At 46.4% G+C, this 20449-nt stretch overlaps 1 protein-coding gene across 4 annotated transcripts in view; it reads right to left on the bottom strand.

The window, feature by feature from the left end:
• Positions 1-1264: 1264 nt before the first annotated feature.
• The window catches only part of LOC125410226 (uncharacterized), a 30134-nt gene continuing 10949 nt past the window's right edge, over positions 1265-20449 (bottom strand). For 3 of the 4 annotated variants that reach the window (XM_087903735.1, XM_087903734.1, XM_087903733.1), the window contains 7 exons: positions 11683-11796; positions 11037-11110; positions 10650-10674; positions 8736-8804; positions 6253-6309; positions 2057-2140; positions 1265-1509 (listed from right to left, as the gene is read on the bottom strand). In XM_087903735.1, coding sequence (XP_087759861.1) covers positions 1472-1509; positions 2057-2140; positions 6253-6309; positions 8736-8804; positions 10650-10674; positions 11037-11110; positions 11683-11796 — 461 coding nt within the window. In that variant the 3' untranslated portion in view covers positions 1265-1471. Of the gene's footprint in view, positions 1510-2056; positions 2141-6252; positions 6310-8735; positions 8805-10649; positions 10675-11036; positions 11111-11682; positions 11797-16029; positions 16127-20449 lie in introns of those variants that run through there. The other variant, XM_087903736.1, reaches the window with a different exon arrangement.

The raw sequence follows: 20449 nt of genomic DNA, 5'->3' as shown, positions 1-20449 counted from the left end.
AGTTCAATTCCCAGCAACCACATGGTTGCTCACAGCCATTTGGAATGAGATCTGGTGTCTTCTTCTGGCCACCATGCATACAGACAGACAAAACACTGTATAATAAATAAATAAATAAATCTTTAAAAAAATCATCAGAAAAGGTCATTAAGGGAACGATGTAAAGCATGAGGGGGCATCATTAATCAGAGGGAGAGAAGCTCGGGAATGGGTGAACAGAAGTCAGAAGAGCAGACAGTAAGGGAGCACTTCAGTGCTGACTCGGGGAGGAGCTTCATGGGGAGCACTCCTTACAGGATGAGGAAGGTGAGAGAGGGCAATACTCTGCAAGTTCATGGAGAGATAAGGGGTGATTTGGAGCAAAGCACCCCAAGCTGAAGCTGACCACCAGGGACCTGGTGGAGACATGACCAAGCACCAGCGGGAAAACCCAAAGCAACAACAGAAAGAAAACATGAATCTGTCACTGCAGTCTTTCTGTCAATGAGACGATGCTGGGGACTTGTTTCCTTGGGGGACACTGGGCGCTGACTGGCAGTGATGAGCCAGTGTGTTCTTGGGAAATGCTGGGCTCCAGGGTAAAGGGATTCAACAGGCTTCCATGATAACAACGGAAGAGAAAGCAGGGCCTTCCCAGTGGAAACAGCAGTTTAGAGAGAAAGCAGGGCCTTCCCAGTGGAAACAGCAGCACAGAGAGAAAGCAGGGCCTTCCCATTCAGAAACAGCAGCATAGAGAGAAAGCCGGGCCTTCCCAGTGGAACCAGCAGCACAGAGAGAAAGCAGGGCCTTCCCAGTGGAAACAGCAGCACAGAGAGAAAGCAGGGCCTTCCCAGTGGAAACAGCAGCACAGAGAGAAAGCAGGGCCTTCCCAGTGGAAACAGCAGCAGCTGAAGAGCCTCAAGGCAGGTGCAGGAACTGTGGACGCGGTACCATGGTGCTGGCTTCGAGGTGTGAAGGACAGACATCCCAGTGGTGTTGGGCCACCTGGGTCATATTGCTGCCATGACTTCCAGAGAGAGGAACAAGCTGACTTCCGTCACTGAAGTCCTAGAGCAGCAGTGACATAGGACAGATGACTGGTGCTCAGCGTCACTGTGTTCAGTGCCGACCCGTGATGGGCCTGGCAAGGGAGTGATGGCAGGGACGACCCGGTGACGAGCCTGTCTCATGGGAGTGATGGCGGGTCACTAAGTTGAAGATGAACTTCTCTTTAGGGATTTGATCTAGCAGTGCTTATACTACAAGAAAGGTTTTACTACAGACCGGCAGGAATCAAGTTTCATTTAATATATAATATGCACCAATAAGAAGAAACATATTTACAATGTTAAATAGCCAACATGAAAAACAAAGCATTTGTAACAATGAAAAAGGAGCAAACATATGTACAAAACCCCTAAGTCTAAGCTGTTAGAGCGACCCATTCCACAGAGGGGAAAAGGTAAGAGCGCAACAGCCTCTGTCTTCATGATCACAGTTCCACCTCCTTGCGGATGTCGTCACAGGATCCTGAAACACAGTAAACCTGAATCTGAGGATGGGATGTCCCTTGGAGTGGGGACGGGCAGGCCGAATCCCGCACACTGCCTTCACTGGACACCACTGGCTCTGATGAGAGTGCTACCATGACCCACCTTCCCTCTCCACGACCCTTTCCCTCTCTATGGTCCATCCTGAGACCCCCAAGGTAAACAAGCACAGCTGTCTGGTTCGTGTTTCTCTTTTTGTGTCTGACTGTCATGCAACACCACCTGTCTATCTATGACTTTCGGAAATCGTAGGTACTGGAACTGGAGATCGAGGGCAGAGCTCAAATGAGGCTTGGGTTCTACTTCTAACATCACCAAACAAAGAAAAGGAAGCTGAGGCTGGGCGAGGAAAGAGGGTGAGGAGCACGGAAATCAAGCACATTCTAAGGTTCAAGGACTACAAGCATATGCACAAGACCAGGACCCACCACCGCAAAGTCAGAAAACGTGGGAAGGGGGATGGGGAAGAGCAACAGAGACAGAGTTTGATTAAGAACATTGAAGAGACACAAATAAGAGCTACATACGAATGGCTGCCTCTGCCTTCTCCTCCGTGTCATCAGAGAGACATGCTTCTGCGTGCACCAGGGCAGTGACGGTGATGGTGTGGCCTTGAAGAAAGGAGGAGGTGTAACATGAGGGGGTTTGCTTGTTCGGATTTCTGCCCTGCCCGGCCCCCCAGCTGTTTAGTCCCAGAGAAAAACCACACACAGATCTCTTTAAGTTATAAAGCTGATTGGCCCGTTAGGTCAGGCTTCTTACTGGCTAACTCTCACATCTTGATTAACCCACTTTTTCTGATCTATTTTAGCCATGTGTCTCAGTACCTTTTTCAGTGGGGCAGATCACATCCTGCTGCTTCGGTGATCTGGGCAGGAGTAAGAGGAATCAGCTTCCTCCTCCCCAGAATTCTCCTGCTCTCCTCACATTATTTCCAATTCCGGTCTGGTTTTCCCGCCTACACCTCCTGCCTGGCCAATCAGAATTTATTTAAAACATGATTGACAGAATACAGACCAATTCTCCTGCACTACTTCCCCCTCTTTTTTTAAAAAAAAGAAAACAAAGGAAAATATCCATAGTCCATTTTTGGGGAATGTGGGCGTAGTATTCCAGGCTACTTCCAGTTGGTTGGGGGCGCTGATAATCTTATGGGGATCTAAAGAAAACAGAATGGTGCCCACGTGGATAACTGCACCCACAGAAAGCCTGAGAAAGCTTGGGAAGGACTAGAGTAAAGCATTTCAGTTTTCAGCTGTAGCAGGAAAAAAGCTGCGCTGTTTTAAAATGCTGGGTTTCTGGGCGGTTCTGCCAGGGAAAACTCTTGACTTTCAAGCAGGCAGTCCCGACTATGGATACAATGTTGCAGCTTGCTTCCTGGCAAGGACCTTGAAACGCCATAGGAGCTTTTTGAGTGTTGTTTTCTCCATATTCCTTAGCAAATTAAGGACCCACATGGTGAGAGAGAGAGAGAGAGAGAGAGAGAGACAGTAAAGAGAGATTCAAAGAGTAAGAAAACCTCTAAATGGTTTACATTGTGTTAAAAATATATACAGGCTAAAGGTTAAAGTTCTCAGAGTAAAAAAAGAAAGAAAGAAAGAAAGAAAGAAAGAAAGAAAGAAAGAAAGAAAAGACTGGGAGGCAGAGACAGAAGGATCTCTGTGAGTTCAAGGATAGCCTGGTCTACAGAGGGAGTTCCAGGACAAAGATATGCAGAGAACCTGTCTCAAAAAGCCAAAAGTTAAAAGTAAAAATAAAAGAAATAGAGGTTAAAATAAGCCACGTAAAGAAGAAAAATACACAGAGAATCTTGATACTGTATGCTATTATGCTCTCTTTGAATTGTTTAAATGCTGAAGAAGGAGCAACAGCTGCTAAAAGATATTTGCTTATAAATGCTGCAGAATTAATCCAAGATAGGTATTTTGAAAATACCTTGGCTTCAAAATTGAAGTCAAAAGGTAGGTTACTTTGGAGAAGAGATTTTTCTTTTGTTTCCACAGAAAACGAGAGGCTCTGGATTTATTCTGAGTAAAGAAAAATCCAATTTGACCAAGGGAGACCACCTGAACAATCTCCGACAGGAGCAGATGGCCCAGATGTCTGAGTTCTTCATCCAGAACAGGTTCAAGACTGCTGCCTGAGATGATCAAAACTTACAGAATACTTCAGTCAGGACTTGAGCATAACTCTAAACTTCCTTTAGGTCCCCATAAGATTATCAGCGCCCCCAACCAGCTGGAAGTAGCCTGGAATACTACGCCCACATTCCCCAAAAATGGACTATGAATATTTTCCTTTGTTTGCTTGTTTTTTTATAAAAAAAAAGAGGGGGAAGTGGTGCAGGAGAATTGGTCTGTATTCTGTCAATCATGTTTTAAATAAACGCTGATTGGTCAGGCAGGAGGTGTAGGCGGGAAAACCAGATAGGAAGTGGAAATGATGTGAGGAGAGCAGGAGAATTCTGGGGAGGAGGAAGCTGATTCCTCGCACTCCTGCCCAGATCACCAAAGCAGCAGGATGTGATCTGCCCCACTGAAAAAGGTACTGAGACACATGGCTAAAATAGATCAGAAAAAGTGGGTTAATCAAGATGTGAGAGTTAGCCAGTAAGAAGCCTGACCTAACGGGTCAATCAGCTTTATAACTTAAAGAGATCTGTGTGTGGTTTTTCTCTGGGACTAAACAGCTGGGGGGCCGGGCAGGACAGAAACACAAACAAGCAGGCCCTTCATGTTACAAGGAGGGAGTTCAAGTCTAGGCTGAGGATCTGGGTCTCTGCTTCACTTCCTCAGACTTCAGTTCTCATCCCTCTGCTCCTGTCTTGGGGCCTTGTTTCCTTACCTGGCCACCAAGGACAGGCTCTGGGTATTTTTTTCTAGCCCAGACTCTATCATAATAAGGACAGTGCCTGTGTTCTCCTGTTTTTCCTAGAGGCTACCACAGTCTCCATGACTTTTTGTCCACAGCCGTGACCTCCCTTCTTGTGTGCTGCCTCATTACACCCGTGTCCTTCTCCGTCGTTGCTGCCAGCGTTCTCTCTCCTCCTTAACCTCGCTCCCATGGATTTCTCCAATATGGGGAAATTGGAGGAGAGAGCAGGAGGACATTGTCACCTCCCTAACTACTCAATTTACTGTGGCCTTTATACATGAGTGCTTGTCTTATGCAATAGAATGACAACCCAACAGACAGGCTGATAAATATTCTGGACCTGTGATGACTGCACCTGTGATGACCTGAGGGACTTGGTGGACTTTGGGACGTAGTGACAATTCTCTTGCTCATAAGATACAACAGAACACAAACTGACAGGCTGAACAAAAGGGCCAAATCCCTCTTGTTCCTCATCTTACAGGATGCAGATGAGCGGTGACCTAAAGAAAAGGTGCCAGGCAGTTTTTCCACTGCTCTGAGAAGTAACTAGCAGGTCTGAGCGCAAGGAACAAGACTAGGAGTTGGGGGACACTGCATGGAGCAGAAGAATTGGACAGGATACGGGCCTCTTGAACCTTCTGGACAGAGCCTCTCTCCTGATCCTGTGGATTCCCAGACAAGGCCCATGGCAGGTTGAGTGCCTGTGTGTGCTGCCCCTTCCCATGTACGCTCTTTTACTTCTGTGTAACATGAGGGGCCTGCTCGTTGGGGTTTCTGTCCTGCCTAGTACCCCACAGCTGGCAAGTCCCAAAGAAAATCACACAGAGGTCTCCATAAATTATAAAACTGATTGGTCCATTAGCTCAGGCTACTTATTAGCTCTTGTAGCTTATATTAACCCATCATTCTTATCTATGCTAGCCACATGGTTCAGTACCTTTCTCAACCAGGCAGGTGACATCTTGCTTCTCAGTAGTCTGGGCAGGAATGGGAGGAATGGGCTTCCTCCTTCCTAGCATTCTCCTGTTCTCATTGCCCCACCTCTACTTCCTGTCTGGTTGACCCGCCTATACTTCCTGCTTGGCCAATCAGCATTTATTCAAAATAAACAGATTGACAGAATACAGACAATTCTCCCACAAAACTCTTCTGCCTAGCTTTAGAGAGGTTCAGGGGGCCACTGGACATAGGAGTCCCTTTTGGAAATATCTTCAGGGTTCGCTCCCGGTCCCACAATATGGGAAATGGAGTCAGAGTGGAGGCGAGAGGTGACTGAAGATGGACTCACCAGTCTTCTCCAGGACCCAGGAGCAGGCACTGGTCTCCCAGTGGCCTGGTTTAGAACGCCTCCCTCCCAGGAGTGTTCATAAAAATAGGTGTGTGGTGAGGTGAGAAGGCCGGACAGAGAATGGCTGGCATGCTGAGCCTGACAGAGCAGGGAAGAAGGGTGGACTTCTCACCCACCGCCCATGTTGTGCCCGAGAGTGAGACCTGTGTCTCTAGATTCCTTAAACTGTGGGCAATGTAAGTAGCAAACCCAATGTCTTATGCACAATCTCCAGCAGATGGCCCACAATCACTGTCAACAGTGGAGGTGTCTGGCACGGAACCACGGGAAGTGGGGCTTGTGGAGACAGTTATTGTCAGCCAGAGAAGTAAAAAAAAAAGCGTACTCCAACAGCGAGCTCTGATCCTTGAGTCGTAAACAAGGGAGGAGGTAGGCATCGCTGCTCTCTGGTTCTGTTTCCTGCCTATGCATACTCCTCCCAGTCCCCAGAGCAGCACGTACACCCCGCGCCTCCCAGGAGCCCTTTCCCACACAGCTCGACCCCAAGAGCTCACACACCTTCAAAGTCTTCCTCGTCGTTGCTGCTCCAGTCCCACTGCCTGTAGACATTCCAGCCTGGAGGGTGTGAACACCAGTAAGACAGTCAGCGGTCAGGACAGTCTTCCTCCCAGTCCTCTGGGTCTCGTGTAGCCACGGCGGGGTACGGCCTGGAGGTATGGTGTGCCCTCCAGCGTGAGTGCAGTGGTACCGGGAGGAGGCCAACCCTTTTGGGAGGGGCCTCAGGCGGAAGCCTGCAGGCTGGCTCAGAAGGTAAAGAAAGGTGCTGCTGCCAAGCCTGGTGACTTGAGTTTCATCTTGGGAACCCACGTGGTGCAAGGAGAAAACTGATTCCCATGAGTTGCCCTCTGACCTCCACACTTGTATTACAGCACAGCCTCACCCACTCCCACACACAGTCACAGACAGTAAATAATGTCACGAGTGGGCCGTCGGGCCACCGTGCTTTGCTCAGACCCTGTCTAGCTCCTCTCCTACTGGTGGACTGCTAAACAGAGCAGGCCATATGCTTGCATCCCTGTACTTCACGCATCACCTGTACAACCCGTTCTTTGGAACTGGCAAGTGTTGTGGTGAGCCACGAGGATGTTCCCAGAAGTCAGCAGATACCGTTGCCGTGTGAGAACAGTGAGCTAAACTTCCCTCTGTACAGTATCGAGGTCAAACGTTTTGTAGTCGTCTTGGGAAACTGATTAACAGCCAATTATGGCCCTATTCTCTGGATTCTCAGACACTTTCTGACTTCTGTGGACTCTGAGGCCTCCAGAATGAGACTGGAAGGTCTTACAAGCCTTCAGGTGGATCAGATTTCAATTCTTCTTACCCCATACAGCCGCTACTTCCAAACTTATCCTGCTCCCCCACTCCGTGTATGTGTGTGTGTGTGTGTGTGTGTGTGTGTATGTGTGTGTGTGTTGAAGTATCTAAGATCAGAGAAGAGAACATAGGCAAAGTGCCCAAGAAATGGTATTATTCTCCTGCATTATAAACTTATGTCCATGGGAGACATGAGCTGCAGCTACAGGACTGGGATTCTCAATGTTTGTGTATTTGAATTAATATAAGTTGGATAATGTATTGGTTTAGTGGCTATGATGTTGGATGGCAAAGAGAGGGGGAAGATGAGGAGATACGACTTCCCCTACCTTTCTTGATCTCTTGAGTAATTTGCTGCCCCAGCTCAGCATGCATTACAAGGCTCACTGGGCACATACTAAAGAAATAGGTGTTCTCTCCTCTAGACACTAAATGAGTTTAATCAACTCCAAGGCCCAGCTGGACTCCAGCAAGGCCCAGAGCATCCTATTAAGAAGAAATGAGAGCCCTGGACAAAGAAGGGGCGAGGTGTTCGCTCCAGGGGCTGTCCTCCCCCGACTCCTGAGCTGGTCACAGTCAGTGGACATTTGAACCTGTGTAGGGCACGGCAGGCTGAACGAGCTGAGGATGAAGCTTTCGGCTTCCCATATGTGAGCAGCATCCTGGCTCAGGTGATGTTAAAGAATGTGGTAGTTGTCTATGGCTGAGCTGATGGAGGAGAATTCTGTTCCTGCTGTCAGAGTCATGGCCAGAATGTCTGTGCATATGAAGGGGAGGACACCAGTAGCGTTTGGAAGTGGCGATGTAAAAAAGTAACAGGCTTTCAAAGCTACCTTCTGAGGGCCTTGCATGGGAGCTAATGAAATAGCCTGGAGCGTGGGGTCCAGCCCGTCAGCATACTAAGTTTGTCCTCTAGTGGAATCATCCCTTCGTGCCCCTACTCTTCCCGAAAGGAGAATGCCTTTCAGTGTACAGGCATGCCCTTGGAGGCTCCATCCAGTTTCAGAGTGCCAGATAATAGTCCACCAGCAGTGTTGACACACAAAGACCAGTTGGAAGGAGACTTCCTGTGGCAAGTGAGCCATAGACGCTGTCCCTCTCCTGTCCATGGGGAGCTTAGGCTCAGAGGATTCCAAAGTCATGGAGCAAATCTACTCCTGTTAAAAAAAAAAAAAACACCAGTTGTACTGGAGAGATGGCTCAGTGGTTAAGAGCATTGGCTGCTCTTCCAGAGGACCCTGCTTCAGTTCCCAGCACCCACACAATGGCTCATAAGTTCTAGGAGATCCAAGACTCTCCGAGGGTCTGCCTCTATGAGTACTGTATGTATCTAGTAAATCGGCATACATTCAGCAAAACACCATTACACATAAAAACAAAATTGAAGAAAAAGAATAAAGCTGAGCTTTTCATGAATCATGGCTGCATCGAGTGTGTTATTGGTGGCTAACGCAAAATTGTCCCCTGCTGAGGAAAGTAATGTATGAGGACTAAGTTGCTATGGAATCTTTGGGTCATTTGTCGCGCCCTTAAGATTCCATTAAGGTATATCTATGCTGTGGCACATGTCTGTGTTCTCACGATCACACCGTGATAGCCTTAGAAACAACATCCGTTAGAAAGCGATTTCTAAGTTTCTGTGTTCTACACAGACGCAACCAACCTACTAGGGTTCTCGATGGACTCTTCCAACCTTCTGTGCTGATGGAAGTGATCCCTCACGGTCTCCAGGGTGACTAGGAAGAGAGGGAGGCTCCGTCAGTACCCTGCCACTGCCGCTTGTGGATAATTCAGCAACATCAGTGGACAGGCATGGGGCAAAGACAGAAGGCAAAAGACAGGAGCAAGAGGGGACAGAGGCGGGGAATTTAGCTCTCCTGCTGAAGGCATCCTATAATGTAAAACTGTCCAAATGGGATGAACATGAAGGATATACTGGGCCCCAGGGACCGAGTTCCATGTCTCTTCTGTCCAGGAAGAAGCTGACCTCAACTGCCATTATCTTCTTGGTAACTTCCGAGACCTTTTCTTCCCCGGATCTCTATGTGTTTCTACATGTACTATCTTCCCAAAGGATCTGCTTACTAGACAAAAATGTGACCTTTGCCAGGTATTGTGTTTCATGCCTTTAATACTAGCACTCAGGAGGCAGAGACAGGAAAATGTGTGTGTTCGAGGCCAGGCTAGTTTACACTAGTTTCAAGCTAGCCAGGACTATAAAGCGGTAACCCTGTCTCAAACAAAAAAAGACCTTTGCTACGAATGGGTTTAATTGTAGACAAATAATCCTCTTGTTGTTAATTCTCTTTGAGATGCTTTATAACTATGGGAACAGTGGACGGCTGTCATTTCCAGCTAACCTCCTCAGAGGCGTGGTCGTTTTCTTTTGTACAGAAGGCTCAGTGGCACCCATGGGGTTGGTGGCTGGCCAGCTCACACGAGGCTCCCACAGCAAGACATTCGGCTCAGTTAGCTTGTGGTGTCTCCACTTCCTGTCACAGGGAGAGCACAGGTGTGCGACGAGGGAGCGGGACTCAAGAGTAACAGCCAGCTGGGACGTTTTGTTACACAGTCTGTTAAATACGCTTGCTAGAGAATTTGAGTGTCTGTAAGTGTTTAGATGATCATCTCGTTAAATATAGTCAAATAATCCCATGATGCTTATCTGCTACGAGCAAGGAGTGAGGAAGACCTAACACAGCCTTGACAGGCATTGACTTACACTGTGGTACAGGCACCTCACCTACCATGGGGGCTATTTGAATTTCACATTAATGACTTACGTGTCTGCTTGTTTGTTTGTTTTTGTTTTTTGAGACAGGGTTTCTTTGTGTAGCCTTGGCTATCTTAGAACTAACTCTGTAGACCAGGCTGGCCTTGAACTCACAGGAGAGTCACCTTCCCTCTGCCTCCCAAGTGCTGGGATTAAAGGCATGTGCCCCGCCACCACCACCACCACTGCCCAGCCTCCATGTGAGCTTTTAAATGCAGCCTGGATTGTGTGAACACTGTGACTGCCTTCCACTGCCTTCCACTGCTAGGAGTGTTGGGAACTCCTAGGATGAAATCGCACCAGGTGTTTGCCTGAGCCGAAATACCGTGGCGTGGTGACTGTGGATCCCGTGCCTGGGACTAGAATATGGGTCTCAAGCTCGGAGCATCAACCTTGGACTCATGCCAAGCTGCTGTGATCATACAGATGCATGAGCCTGGACCAGTCAACTCTGCAGTGTCTCTGTGTATATGAAACTGATCTTGATGTTAACCTATGTTTGGGTTGAAGGGATAAAATGTTATGGGAAGCGTGGACTTCATTTTTGTTTTGTTTTGTTTTGGAGTGCATTGAACCTCCCAACCTTCAGGTACACAAATCCACACTACCAAAATAATGATATTGCTGCTTCCAGAAGCTGTCGATGGTCCTAACTTTCCATTGGATTACAGCTCTGTTCACTACGGCCCATTTCTCCTTTCAACTGGGAACCAGAATCAGGATGGATTTCTCAATAAAAACAGGCGAGGAAATCTATACCCCTTTAGTACTTAAACTGACCCTCAGCATAGGAATGTGGAGCACTTACTGTTTTCCTTGACCGAGGGTTCCACCTGTGGCCACAGAAAGGAAAATGATATGAGGATCGGATCACGCCCCGGCCTGTTTGCTCAGCTCTCTTGCTCACTACAGTAGGCTGAGAGAAGTGCATGGGGAACAGGGTCTGGGCAGTGTCCTAAAATGAGTTTAGACAGCACTCGAGGAAGACGTAGGCGCCAGCTCCAGCTGGGAGCTGCTATGCTCTAATACTTAAGAAGATCATCTTGACTTGCGCGTCAGTTGGCAATGGACTTACTCTTGAAATTTCTCCACAAAGGGGATTTTGCGTGTAGAGTTTAATGTCTGCACTTGATTTCCAAAAGAAAGAACTCAGTAAACAACATGTCTACCTCACACAAAGAGGGACCAGTCTTACCTTCCAGACAGACAGTTCCTCCTCCTCCTCTGGGAAGTCGCAGGGGACCACCTCCATTATGACCCTGTTGGAAACTGGTAGGAAGCAGGGGCCTGTCAGCCCACTGGCCTTGCTGATGAAAGATCAAAACCTTGTGTGGTGTGGACACAGAGCTAGGGGATGGAGGTGGCCTGCTGACACGCAGTTTCTGTTGCTGCTGGGACACGCTCCTTAGGGGGTGAAAGGAGAAAAAGGAGCGAACCCAGAAGAAGATGAAAACCGCCAGAAAGGACGGCAGAGGGACCACAATGAATGCCTTGCCAAAGAGGAAAGCTTCACTAACCCTCGAACAGTACTGACCGGCCCAGCAAGACCAACAACGGTGGTGCAGTTAAACGGAACATTATGCTTTTGTCAAATAATGTCACTGAAAAACACGCTAAAACTCAGCTGTGGTGAGGCACACAAGTAATCTCAGCACTTGAGAAGATGAGGCAGGAGGATGTCTGGAGGTTAGAGGCCAACCCAGGGTAGCTACTGCTGGAAACAGGTGGTCATTGCTGAGGTGACTACAGAAATGCATGACCTGGCCCAGCTACAGTTTTCTCTGAAATGTGGGACCTCGACTACATAGAGTCATTGATTCAAGAACTGAATCTCCACAGACCATCATTGGGATGTGTGGGCTCCACCCTGCTGGGCGGCCACAAGCGGGTCCTTGTCCCATGGACAAAATGTCTCCTTCTCAGAGGGGTGTCATCTTCGTCTGCGATGCAACAACCTAGGAGATACAAGAGGTTGACATCTTACACTGGCTGCATTCTATAATTATGTACAGTCCAACACTGTATTTACTGGCATATAACAACTGCATATTTTGAGGCAAGTCTGTTTTGAAGTATGTGCTTCTCATCCAACAATAGCGTTTTCAGCATTACTTACACATTACTATCTGTGATGAAGGTGAATTCTATAATTTGGGGCAACGTGGGATAGAACTGGAGGACATCATGTTGAGTGAAATAGGTCAGGGACAGTATCTCACAGGCAATGAATCAGCAGGCAATGGTGGCACATGTCTTTAATCCCATCACTCAGGAGGCAGAGACAGGTGTATCTCCATGAGTTCAAGGCCAGCTTTGTCTATAGAGTGAGTTTCAGAACAGCCAGGGCTACACAGAGAAACCCTGTCTTGAAAACACATAAAACAAAGAGCAAAAACAAGACAAAGCAAAACAAAACTAACAATGAATCTCCAAGGAGGTGAGAGTAGACCTGTGGTTGTCACTGAGATGGTCATGTTACAGGTGATCTTTAGGAATATGTTAGTTAAAAAAAATATGTGTATGTGTATGTGTGTGTGTGTGTGTGTGTGTGTGTGTGTGTGTGTGTGTACAGAAAAGGGTGTTGAATCATATGGAGCTGGAATTGGAGGTGTTTGTGAGCTGCCTGAAGTGTTACTGAGAACCAAACTCGAGGACAGAGGTGCTCCTAACTGCAGAGCCATTCACTACATCCGAGTTCTGGAGTTTTCTTGGACAGTCTGTGTCTGCCCTTAGCAAAAAGCGCCAATTAGGATGTTAAGATGATTGACATTCGGAGTTATTGCTGAAAGTTGGGTCTTCATTTCTGTCATTTTGTTGAGTTTGTGGTGTTTCATTGGGCTTCTTTTGAATTACTGTCTCAGAGTTGTTTGTGTGGCACTGTGGCCCCTTGGGTGTGTTTATCCTTTTCTCTAGTCCTTCCAGTGTCCTCTGTAGAACAGATTCCTTTCTTAATATCCCAAGTCCTGGTGATTCATTTCTTAATATCCCAAGTCCTCTGTAGAGCTGACTTAGTGGTAAAAAATTCCTATATTCTCTTTTGTTTTCCTGATCATAGTTTTTATTTTTTGTTCAATTTTAATAGAGTTTTTCTGGGTATAATAGTCCTGGTGGCAGTTGTGGTCTTTAAGAGCTTGAATACATTTCTCCAGGCACTCTGGCTTCAAAGTTTCTACTGTACAACCAGCTGTTACTCTACTTCGCCTGCCTTTATAAATTACTTGGCCCTTTTCTCTGGTAGTTTCCAATACTCTTTCTTTGTTCTGTATTTTAACTATACTATGTTATGGAGAAGTTTCCTTTTTGGTCTTGTCTGTGTGGTATCCTGCAGTCCCCTGGTACCTTAAGCGTCAGGGGCTCAGTGGAGGAAACTGGTGTGTGCCATGGCATGTGGCTACTGGGCTGAGCATCTGGACGAAGGCTTGGCAGGGAATGAGCAGCAGCTACATCTCCTACTCCTCCCATTTCCAACAAGGCCAGGAACAGAGTGGGAATGTCTTACTCACAACCTGAATGATAGCCAAGCCCTCTCCGCCTCCACCATTAAGTAACTACTTCATTGAACTCGGGGCACTGTCTTAGCAGCTCCCAGACACCTTGAAATCCCCCTATGTTTCCTTCCAACAACTCTGGAATCTAGGTGCTGTAATCTAGCACTGACTCTGAGCATATCTCTCTCTCTCTCTCTCTCTCTCTCTCTCTCTCTCTCTCTCTCTCTCATATGTGTGTGCATTTGTATGCCATGGCATGTGTACAGAAGTCAGATGCCAATTTCTAGTGTCATACCTTGTAGGAGGAGGGTGTGCTTGTTAGTCCCAGCCACCCGGCTAGCTTAGCCCCTAAATAACCACACAGAAACTGTATTAATTAAATCACTGCTTGGCCCATTAGCTCTAGCCTCTTATTGGCTAACTCTCACATCTTGATTTAACCCATTTTTATTAATCTGTATATCGCCACATGGCAGTGGCTTACTGGCATGGATCTCTGGCAGTGGATCCATGGCGTCTCTCTGACTCTCTTTCCTTCTCCCAGCATTCAGTTCTGTCTTCCCACCTACCTAAGTTCTGCCCTATCAACAGGCCAACGCAATTTCTTTTTTTAAAATGATTTTTATTGAGCTCTACATTTTTCTCTGCTCCCCTCCCTGCCTCTCCTCTCCTGAATTCAACTCTCTCCCCAAGGTCACCATGCTCCCAATTTACTCAGGAGATCTTGTCTTTTTATACTTTCTACTTCCCATGTAGATTAGATTTATGTCAGTCTCTCTTAGTGTCCTCATTGTTGTCTAAATTCTCTGGGATTGTGGTTTGTAGGCTGGCTTTCTTTGCTTTATGCTTAAAAATCACTTTTTTAAGTACATGTGATAATTGTCTTCCTGGGTCTGGGTTACCTCACTCAAAATGTTTTCTAGCTCCATCTGTTTTACTACAAAATTCAAGATGTCAGGGTTTTTTTTTCTGCTGTGTAGTACTCCATTGGGTAAACGTACCACATTTTCCTTCTTCATTCTTCGGTCGAGGGGCATTTAGGTTGTTTCCAGGTTCTGGCTATGACAAACAATGCTGCTATGAACATGGTTGAGCACATGTCCTTCTGGAATGATTGAGTACCCTTTGGATATATACCCAAAAGTGGTATTTCTGGGTCTTGAGGAAAGTTGTTTCCTAATTTTTCTGAGAAATCACCACACTGACATCCAGAGGGCCTGTACCAGCTTGCCTTTCTACCAGCAATGCAGGAGTGTTCCCTTTTCCCCACAGCCTCTCCAGCATAAGTTGTCATCAGTGTTTTTGATCTTGGCCATTCTTACAGGTGTAAGATGGAATCTCAGAGTTCTTTTGATTTGCATTCCTCTGATTGACTAAGGATGTTGAACATTTCCTTAAGTGTCTTTCAGTCATTTTAGATTTCTCTTTTGAGAGTTCTCTGTTTATGTCTGTACTCCATTTTTTTTTATTAAATTATATGTTCTTTTGGTGACCAATTTTTTGAGTTCTTTGTGTATTTTGGAGATCAGACCTCTGTGGGGTTAGTGAAGATCTTTTCCCATTCTGTAGGCTGTCGTTTTGTCTTGTTGACCGTGTCCTTTACTTTACAGAAGGTTTTCAATTTCAGGAAGTCCCATTTATTAATTGTTTCTCTCAGTGTTTGTACTGCTGGGTTGTATTTAGGAAGTGTTCTCTAGTGCCAGCCAAGGCAGTTACTTTATTCATTAACCAATCAAAGCAACACATAGTCAGAAGGACCTCCCATACCATTTTTCCTTTTTTGTTTAAACAGAAAAGAGAAAATGGTGTGGGAGTCCCCTCTGTGTGCTGTAATTACCATTAATGAATAAAAAAGTGCTCTGATTAATAGAAATGAGTTAAATTAATATAAGAGTTAGCCAATAAGAAGCTAGAACTAATGGGCCAAGCAGTGATTGAATTAATATAGTTTCTATGTGATTATTTTGGGGCTAAGCTAGCTGGGCAGCCGGGACTAACAAGCAGGCCCTCCTCCTACAGATTGGCACCCAGTGTGGGGCACGAATCCACAATCCTGAGATTAAGAGTTTCATGCTCTACTGACTGAGCTAGCTGGGCAGCTGGGATGAACAAGCAGGTCCTCCTCCTACAATAGCTTGCCTTCTTATTTGAGACAGGGGTCTCTCTCATTCACTGCTGCATACTATGAGCTAGCTGGCCCCTGTATTCCCAAAAGGGGCGGCACAGTGGGATCACACACACTGGCACTACTTTGTTTAATTTTACATGGGTTCTGGGGATCGGAACTCAAGTTATCAGGCGTGCTACAAGCTTTTTACCCACTGAGCCATCTCCGCAGCCCCGGATGTTGGATTTCACCATGCGCATTGAGAAGGGTTTCTCATCATTCTCCTTTTGTGGAGTGCCTCTCGCTAGGTTGAGTGTCAAGATACTCCCCTGTGTGGCCATGTTGTCCTGTGCCTGCTCTCCAGAAGACTGTACAAAGCTGGGAGCAGGAAATGTACTGACACTACTAGGAAAACATTTAAGTCAACCAGTCAACCAGTCTGAGAGAAGAACTACAAGTACGTATCAAGTAATATGAAGAACTAACTTGAAAATCAGTAGAAAATTTGAAATGAGACAGTGACACACTGGTGACACACCCGGGAAATACATCGTGGAAAACTGAACTGGCCCCTCTGAGGAGAGTGAACGTACCTCTGCAGCAGCATTTTAGGTTTCCCATCTCCGAGAATTCTAGGTATCAATCTAAAACCTGGCTCCACTGCCCTCAGATGTGAACCGTCCAGTTTACCTAGACAGTTGGAATGGAAGACCAGACGTGCGTCTGCTCATTGCCATGGCGACCATTCACCATAGAATGTTCAGAGCACCTGCCTTTCCTTGGATGCTGTTGTAGTGCTATGTGCAAGTGTTTTGCATGTCAAATGTGTCATGAAAGATGACATGTTTTGTTTCAAAAGGTGGATCCCAGATCCATACAGTATTATATGGTCCTTAATGTTTTTCCTTTTTATGTTGTGGCTTGAACTTCGTACCTGTGCTAGCCAACAAGCAATCGCACTCCTGTGCTTGTTAAAACAAGTTCAATAAGAATATATCTGCCACTATTTTTTCCTTGATTTTGAAAATATCATGATGAAAGAGGGATAAGAACTAACGTGTTTCCAGTGGGTGGTGGGGCACGCCTTTAATCCCAGTACTTGGGAGGCAGAGGCAGGTGGACCTCTGTGAGTGTGAGGCCAGCCTGGTCTACAGAGCTAGTTCCAGGACAGCCAGGGCTATTCAGAGAAATGCTGTCTTGATAAAGAAAACAACAACAAAACTAACTAACCAAACAAACAAAAAGTACAAATAAAAAATGAAACAAATCGAAAACAAGTAAAAAGAGGTTCAGTTTCTCAGTTAAAACAACCGTTGTTCCTGAATGTGCGCAAACAACTGGTGTATTCATGTAAACATGGTTACTCTTTTATGATTACATTCGTGTTACTTATGGGAACCCCTTTCTGCGTGTCTCCTCCCCACAAACACACAGAGGGATGGAACTGTCTCTAATGGCAGTCTTGAAAGCAGTGCAACATGGGTTCATCTTCTTCCCTGGCAGCATCAAGGCACTCCTAAAGGAGATGTGAGACAATGCATGCCAAGTGTCCCTAGGGACGGAGATCTCAAACCAGAGTTATCTATGCTATGCACTAGTAAGCTAAGAATCACCCCCATTCTACTTCCCAGACTTATGTTCTTTCTTTCTTTCTTTCTTTCTTTCTTTCTTTCTTTCTTTCTTTCTTTCTTCCTTCCTTCCTTCCTTCCTTCCTTCCTTCCTTCCTTCCTTTCTTTCTTTTCTTTCTTTCTCTCTCTCTTTTTCTTTCTTTTCCTTCCTTCTTTCCTTCCTTCTTTCCTTTCTTCTTTCCTTCCTTCCTTCCTTCCTTCCTTCCTCTTTCTCTTTCTTTTTTTGTTTTCTGAGATGGAGTTTCTATGTAACAGTTCTGACTGTCCAGGAACTTACTTCGAGTGCTGGGATTAAAGGTGCACACCACCACCACCTGTCTACTCCCAAATTTTCTTACCACTAAGAGGCTGAGGAGACTGGTATGTGTATAACCTGTGACCCACTGGCTACGTGAAGTGGGAGACAGCTATAAATGTGCCCCACCCAAAATTCATATATTAATGAAAATACAAGTTTTTGCGATTAGGAAAAAAAACCCATTGTCTGATTCTTGGCCTTGCACTTGGCCAAGTGCAGCATCGTGTCACTATGTCCAAAGGTTGGACCTGCCTAGGGCTTTAACAGACACCGACTCTCCAGGATTCAAGTGACACTAGTACCTATAGGGACGCCATTACATGTTGAGAATGGGGAATGAAGACACAGGGGAGACACTGATATTAAGAAAATGAATGAAAAAGACATTTGAGAAAAAGAACTACGCTGATTCTATCTCCATTAGCGACACCAGAGGCTGGCTTCCGGTCCCTGAAAAGCAAGAGCCCTGCAGAGTTCACCCAAAGTTGTTGTCATCAGTAACCAGAGCCCAAGGTACTTAGGCCTGTGCCCCTTAAAGCTTTTTATCCTGGATGTGGTGGCTCATCTGTGTGGCTGAGGCAGGAAGATGCCCGTGGAATCCAATGGGAATGGCTCTCATAGGCTCATACATTTCAATTCTTGGTTCCCAGTTGGTGAGCTGTTGGAAAGGATCAGGAGGTGTGGCCTTCTTGGAGGAGGTGCGTCACTGGGGGTGGGTTTGGTGTTTCAAAAGTCATTTTCAGTAGCGCTGTCTCCACCTGGGCTTGGAGATCAAATACGAGCTCTCAGCTACTGTGCCAGTGCCTCCCTGCTTGCTGCCACGCTCCCCACCGTGAGGTCGTGGACTCTAACCCTCTGGAGCCATGAGCCCCAAATCAAATGCTTTCTTTTATAAGTTGCCTTGGGTCATGGTGTCCTATTACAGCAACCAAAAAGTGACTAAGATGCTGCCATTGAGTTTGGGCTGTCCTGCGTCACGTATAAAACCAGGCCAGTCAGGTCTGCTTACAGACACTGCTCAAAAAGAAGTGTTCTCTAAACCTGCAGTGCACACCGATGGACGGCATCTGGAACTTTCGAACTCTGCATCTTTGATACAGTTACTACTAGGAATAACTCACTCTAATTTTTTTTTGTGGTGAGAGGCAGACTAGTTTTTTCGTCAAGGCCTTGAATTCATGGTTACTTCTCAGCTTCCTGAAGACTGGGATTGTTGATGGGCAACATCACACCTGGTTTTTCTCTTCACTTCCTCTGACTAATGTGTTTGAAATGTGTGTGTGTGTGTGTGTGTGTGTGTTGCAAGAAAAAATGCAAGAAAGCTTGAGATGTGTCTCTTTCTGAGTGTGGGTGTGAGAATCTCCACTTCCACCCATTTTCCTGCTAAAGATACAGTTTAATTCCTTTTACGACTGAATGAACCTCTGCATATATGTAGACCAGACTCTCCAGATCTGTTCATCTGTGACTGGACATTGCGATTCCATAATTTAGCTACTGTGAATAGCGGGCAACAGTCACGGCTGTGTAGGTCTCCCCGTGTCATGCCAGGTTGGGTTCCTGGGTATCCCAGGACTGATCTAGCCCAACTGCAGGATGGATCTGGGCTTAGTTTTCCAGGGTCCTCCATCTGATCCCACAGTGGCTGCACTCCCATCCCCATAAGCAGTGCATAAATGCTTCTTCCCCTTGTGTTCTTGCTGGCATTCAGTGCTTTGCTTTCTTACCGATAGCTGTTCTGGGTTGGGTTGAGATGGGCTGTCAGTGCGGTTTTGATTCCTATTTCCATGATGGCGAATGATGCTAAGCACTTTATTTATTGGTCATTTATGCTTCATTTGTTGTTTCTTTGTTTCACCTGCTACTTACCACTTGGGTTATCTGGGTTTTGAGAATCCCCAGTGTGCTTCATATATTGGTATCAAGCCACAGTCGGGTGGATAACAGGAAAGATACGCTCCGACGCTCCAGCCAGTGCCCTGTCTCTTCAGTTGTTCCTTTGCTGCCTTTGCTAGACAGAAGCTTTTCAGTTTTATGCTATCCCATTTGCCAGTTCTTGTTACTAGTCCCTGAGCCATTAAGAATCTTTCCCAGGAATTCCTTGTTTGTGCTTGTTTCTTGACGTGTCTTTCCCATCTTTTCCCGTAACAAAAATGTGGTCTTACACGAAGGTTTCTGATCCATTTTTTACTGTTTTGTTGTTGCTTTTGCTGTCCATGTGCATATGATATGGGAGGCACATACTGTGGCACACGTGTGGAGGTCATTTCTCACCGTGGCACACGTGTGGAGGTCATTTCTCACCGTGGCACACGTGTGGAGGTCATTTCTCACCGTGGCACATATGTGGAGGTCGTTTCTCACTGTGACATATGTGTGGAGGTTGGTTCTCACTGTGACACACGTGTGGAGGTCGGTTCTCACTGTGGCACACATGTGGAGGTCAGGTCTCACTGTGACACATGTGTGGAGGTCATTTCTCACTGTGGCACACGTGTGGAGGTCAGGTCTCACTGTGACACATGTGTGGAGGTCAGGTCTCACTGTGGCACACGTGTGGAGGTCAGGTCTCACTGTGACACATGTGTGGAGGTCAGGTCTCACTGTGGCACACGTGTGGAGGTTGGTTCTCACTGTGACACATGTGTGGAGGTCAGTTCTCACTGTAACACATGTGTGGAGGTTGGTTCTCACTATGGCACACGTGTGGAGGTCAGGTCTCTCCTTCCACCTTTGCACGGGTTCTGGTGATGGCTTCAGCTCTTCGGGCTGGTGTGCTAGTGTTTTTACACACGGAGCCATGCCACTGGCCCCTTGAACTCATCTTTTCCACGATGAGGGACAGGCATCTATTTCATTCTGTATATAGATACGCAATTTCCCCTGAGCCATTTTTAGAGACTTATTTCAATGTGTTTGGGCACGTTTGTCAAAATCAGGTGACTGCTCCCTTGGGGTGGTTTTGTTTGTTTGTTTTAGACTCTTAGACTCTGTCCATTGGTCTGTTTGTATTTTGTGCAGGTCCCCTGCTATTTTTGTCCCCTATGGCTCTACAATCCGCTGTGGAGTTAGGTGTTGTGATAGTCA

This window comes from Myodes glareolus, chromosome 2 (genome assembly GCF_982192425.1).
Source record: "Myodes glareolus chromosome 2, mMyoGla1.1, whole genome shotgun sequence".
NCBI classification, from domain to species: Eukaryota; Metazoa; Chordata; class Mammalia; order Rodentia; family Cricetidae; genus Myodes; species Myodes glareolus.
Note: the sequence above shows the minus strand (reverse complement) of the source record. Positions and strands in the feature narration are given on the sequence as shown.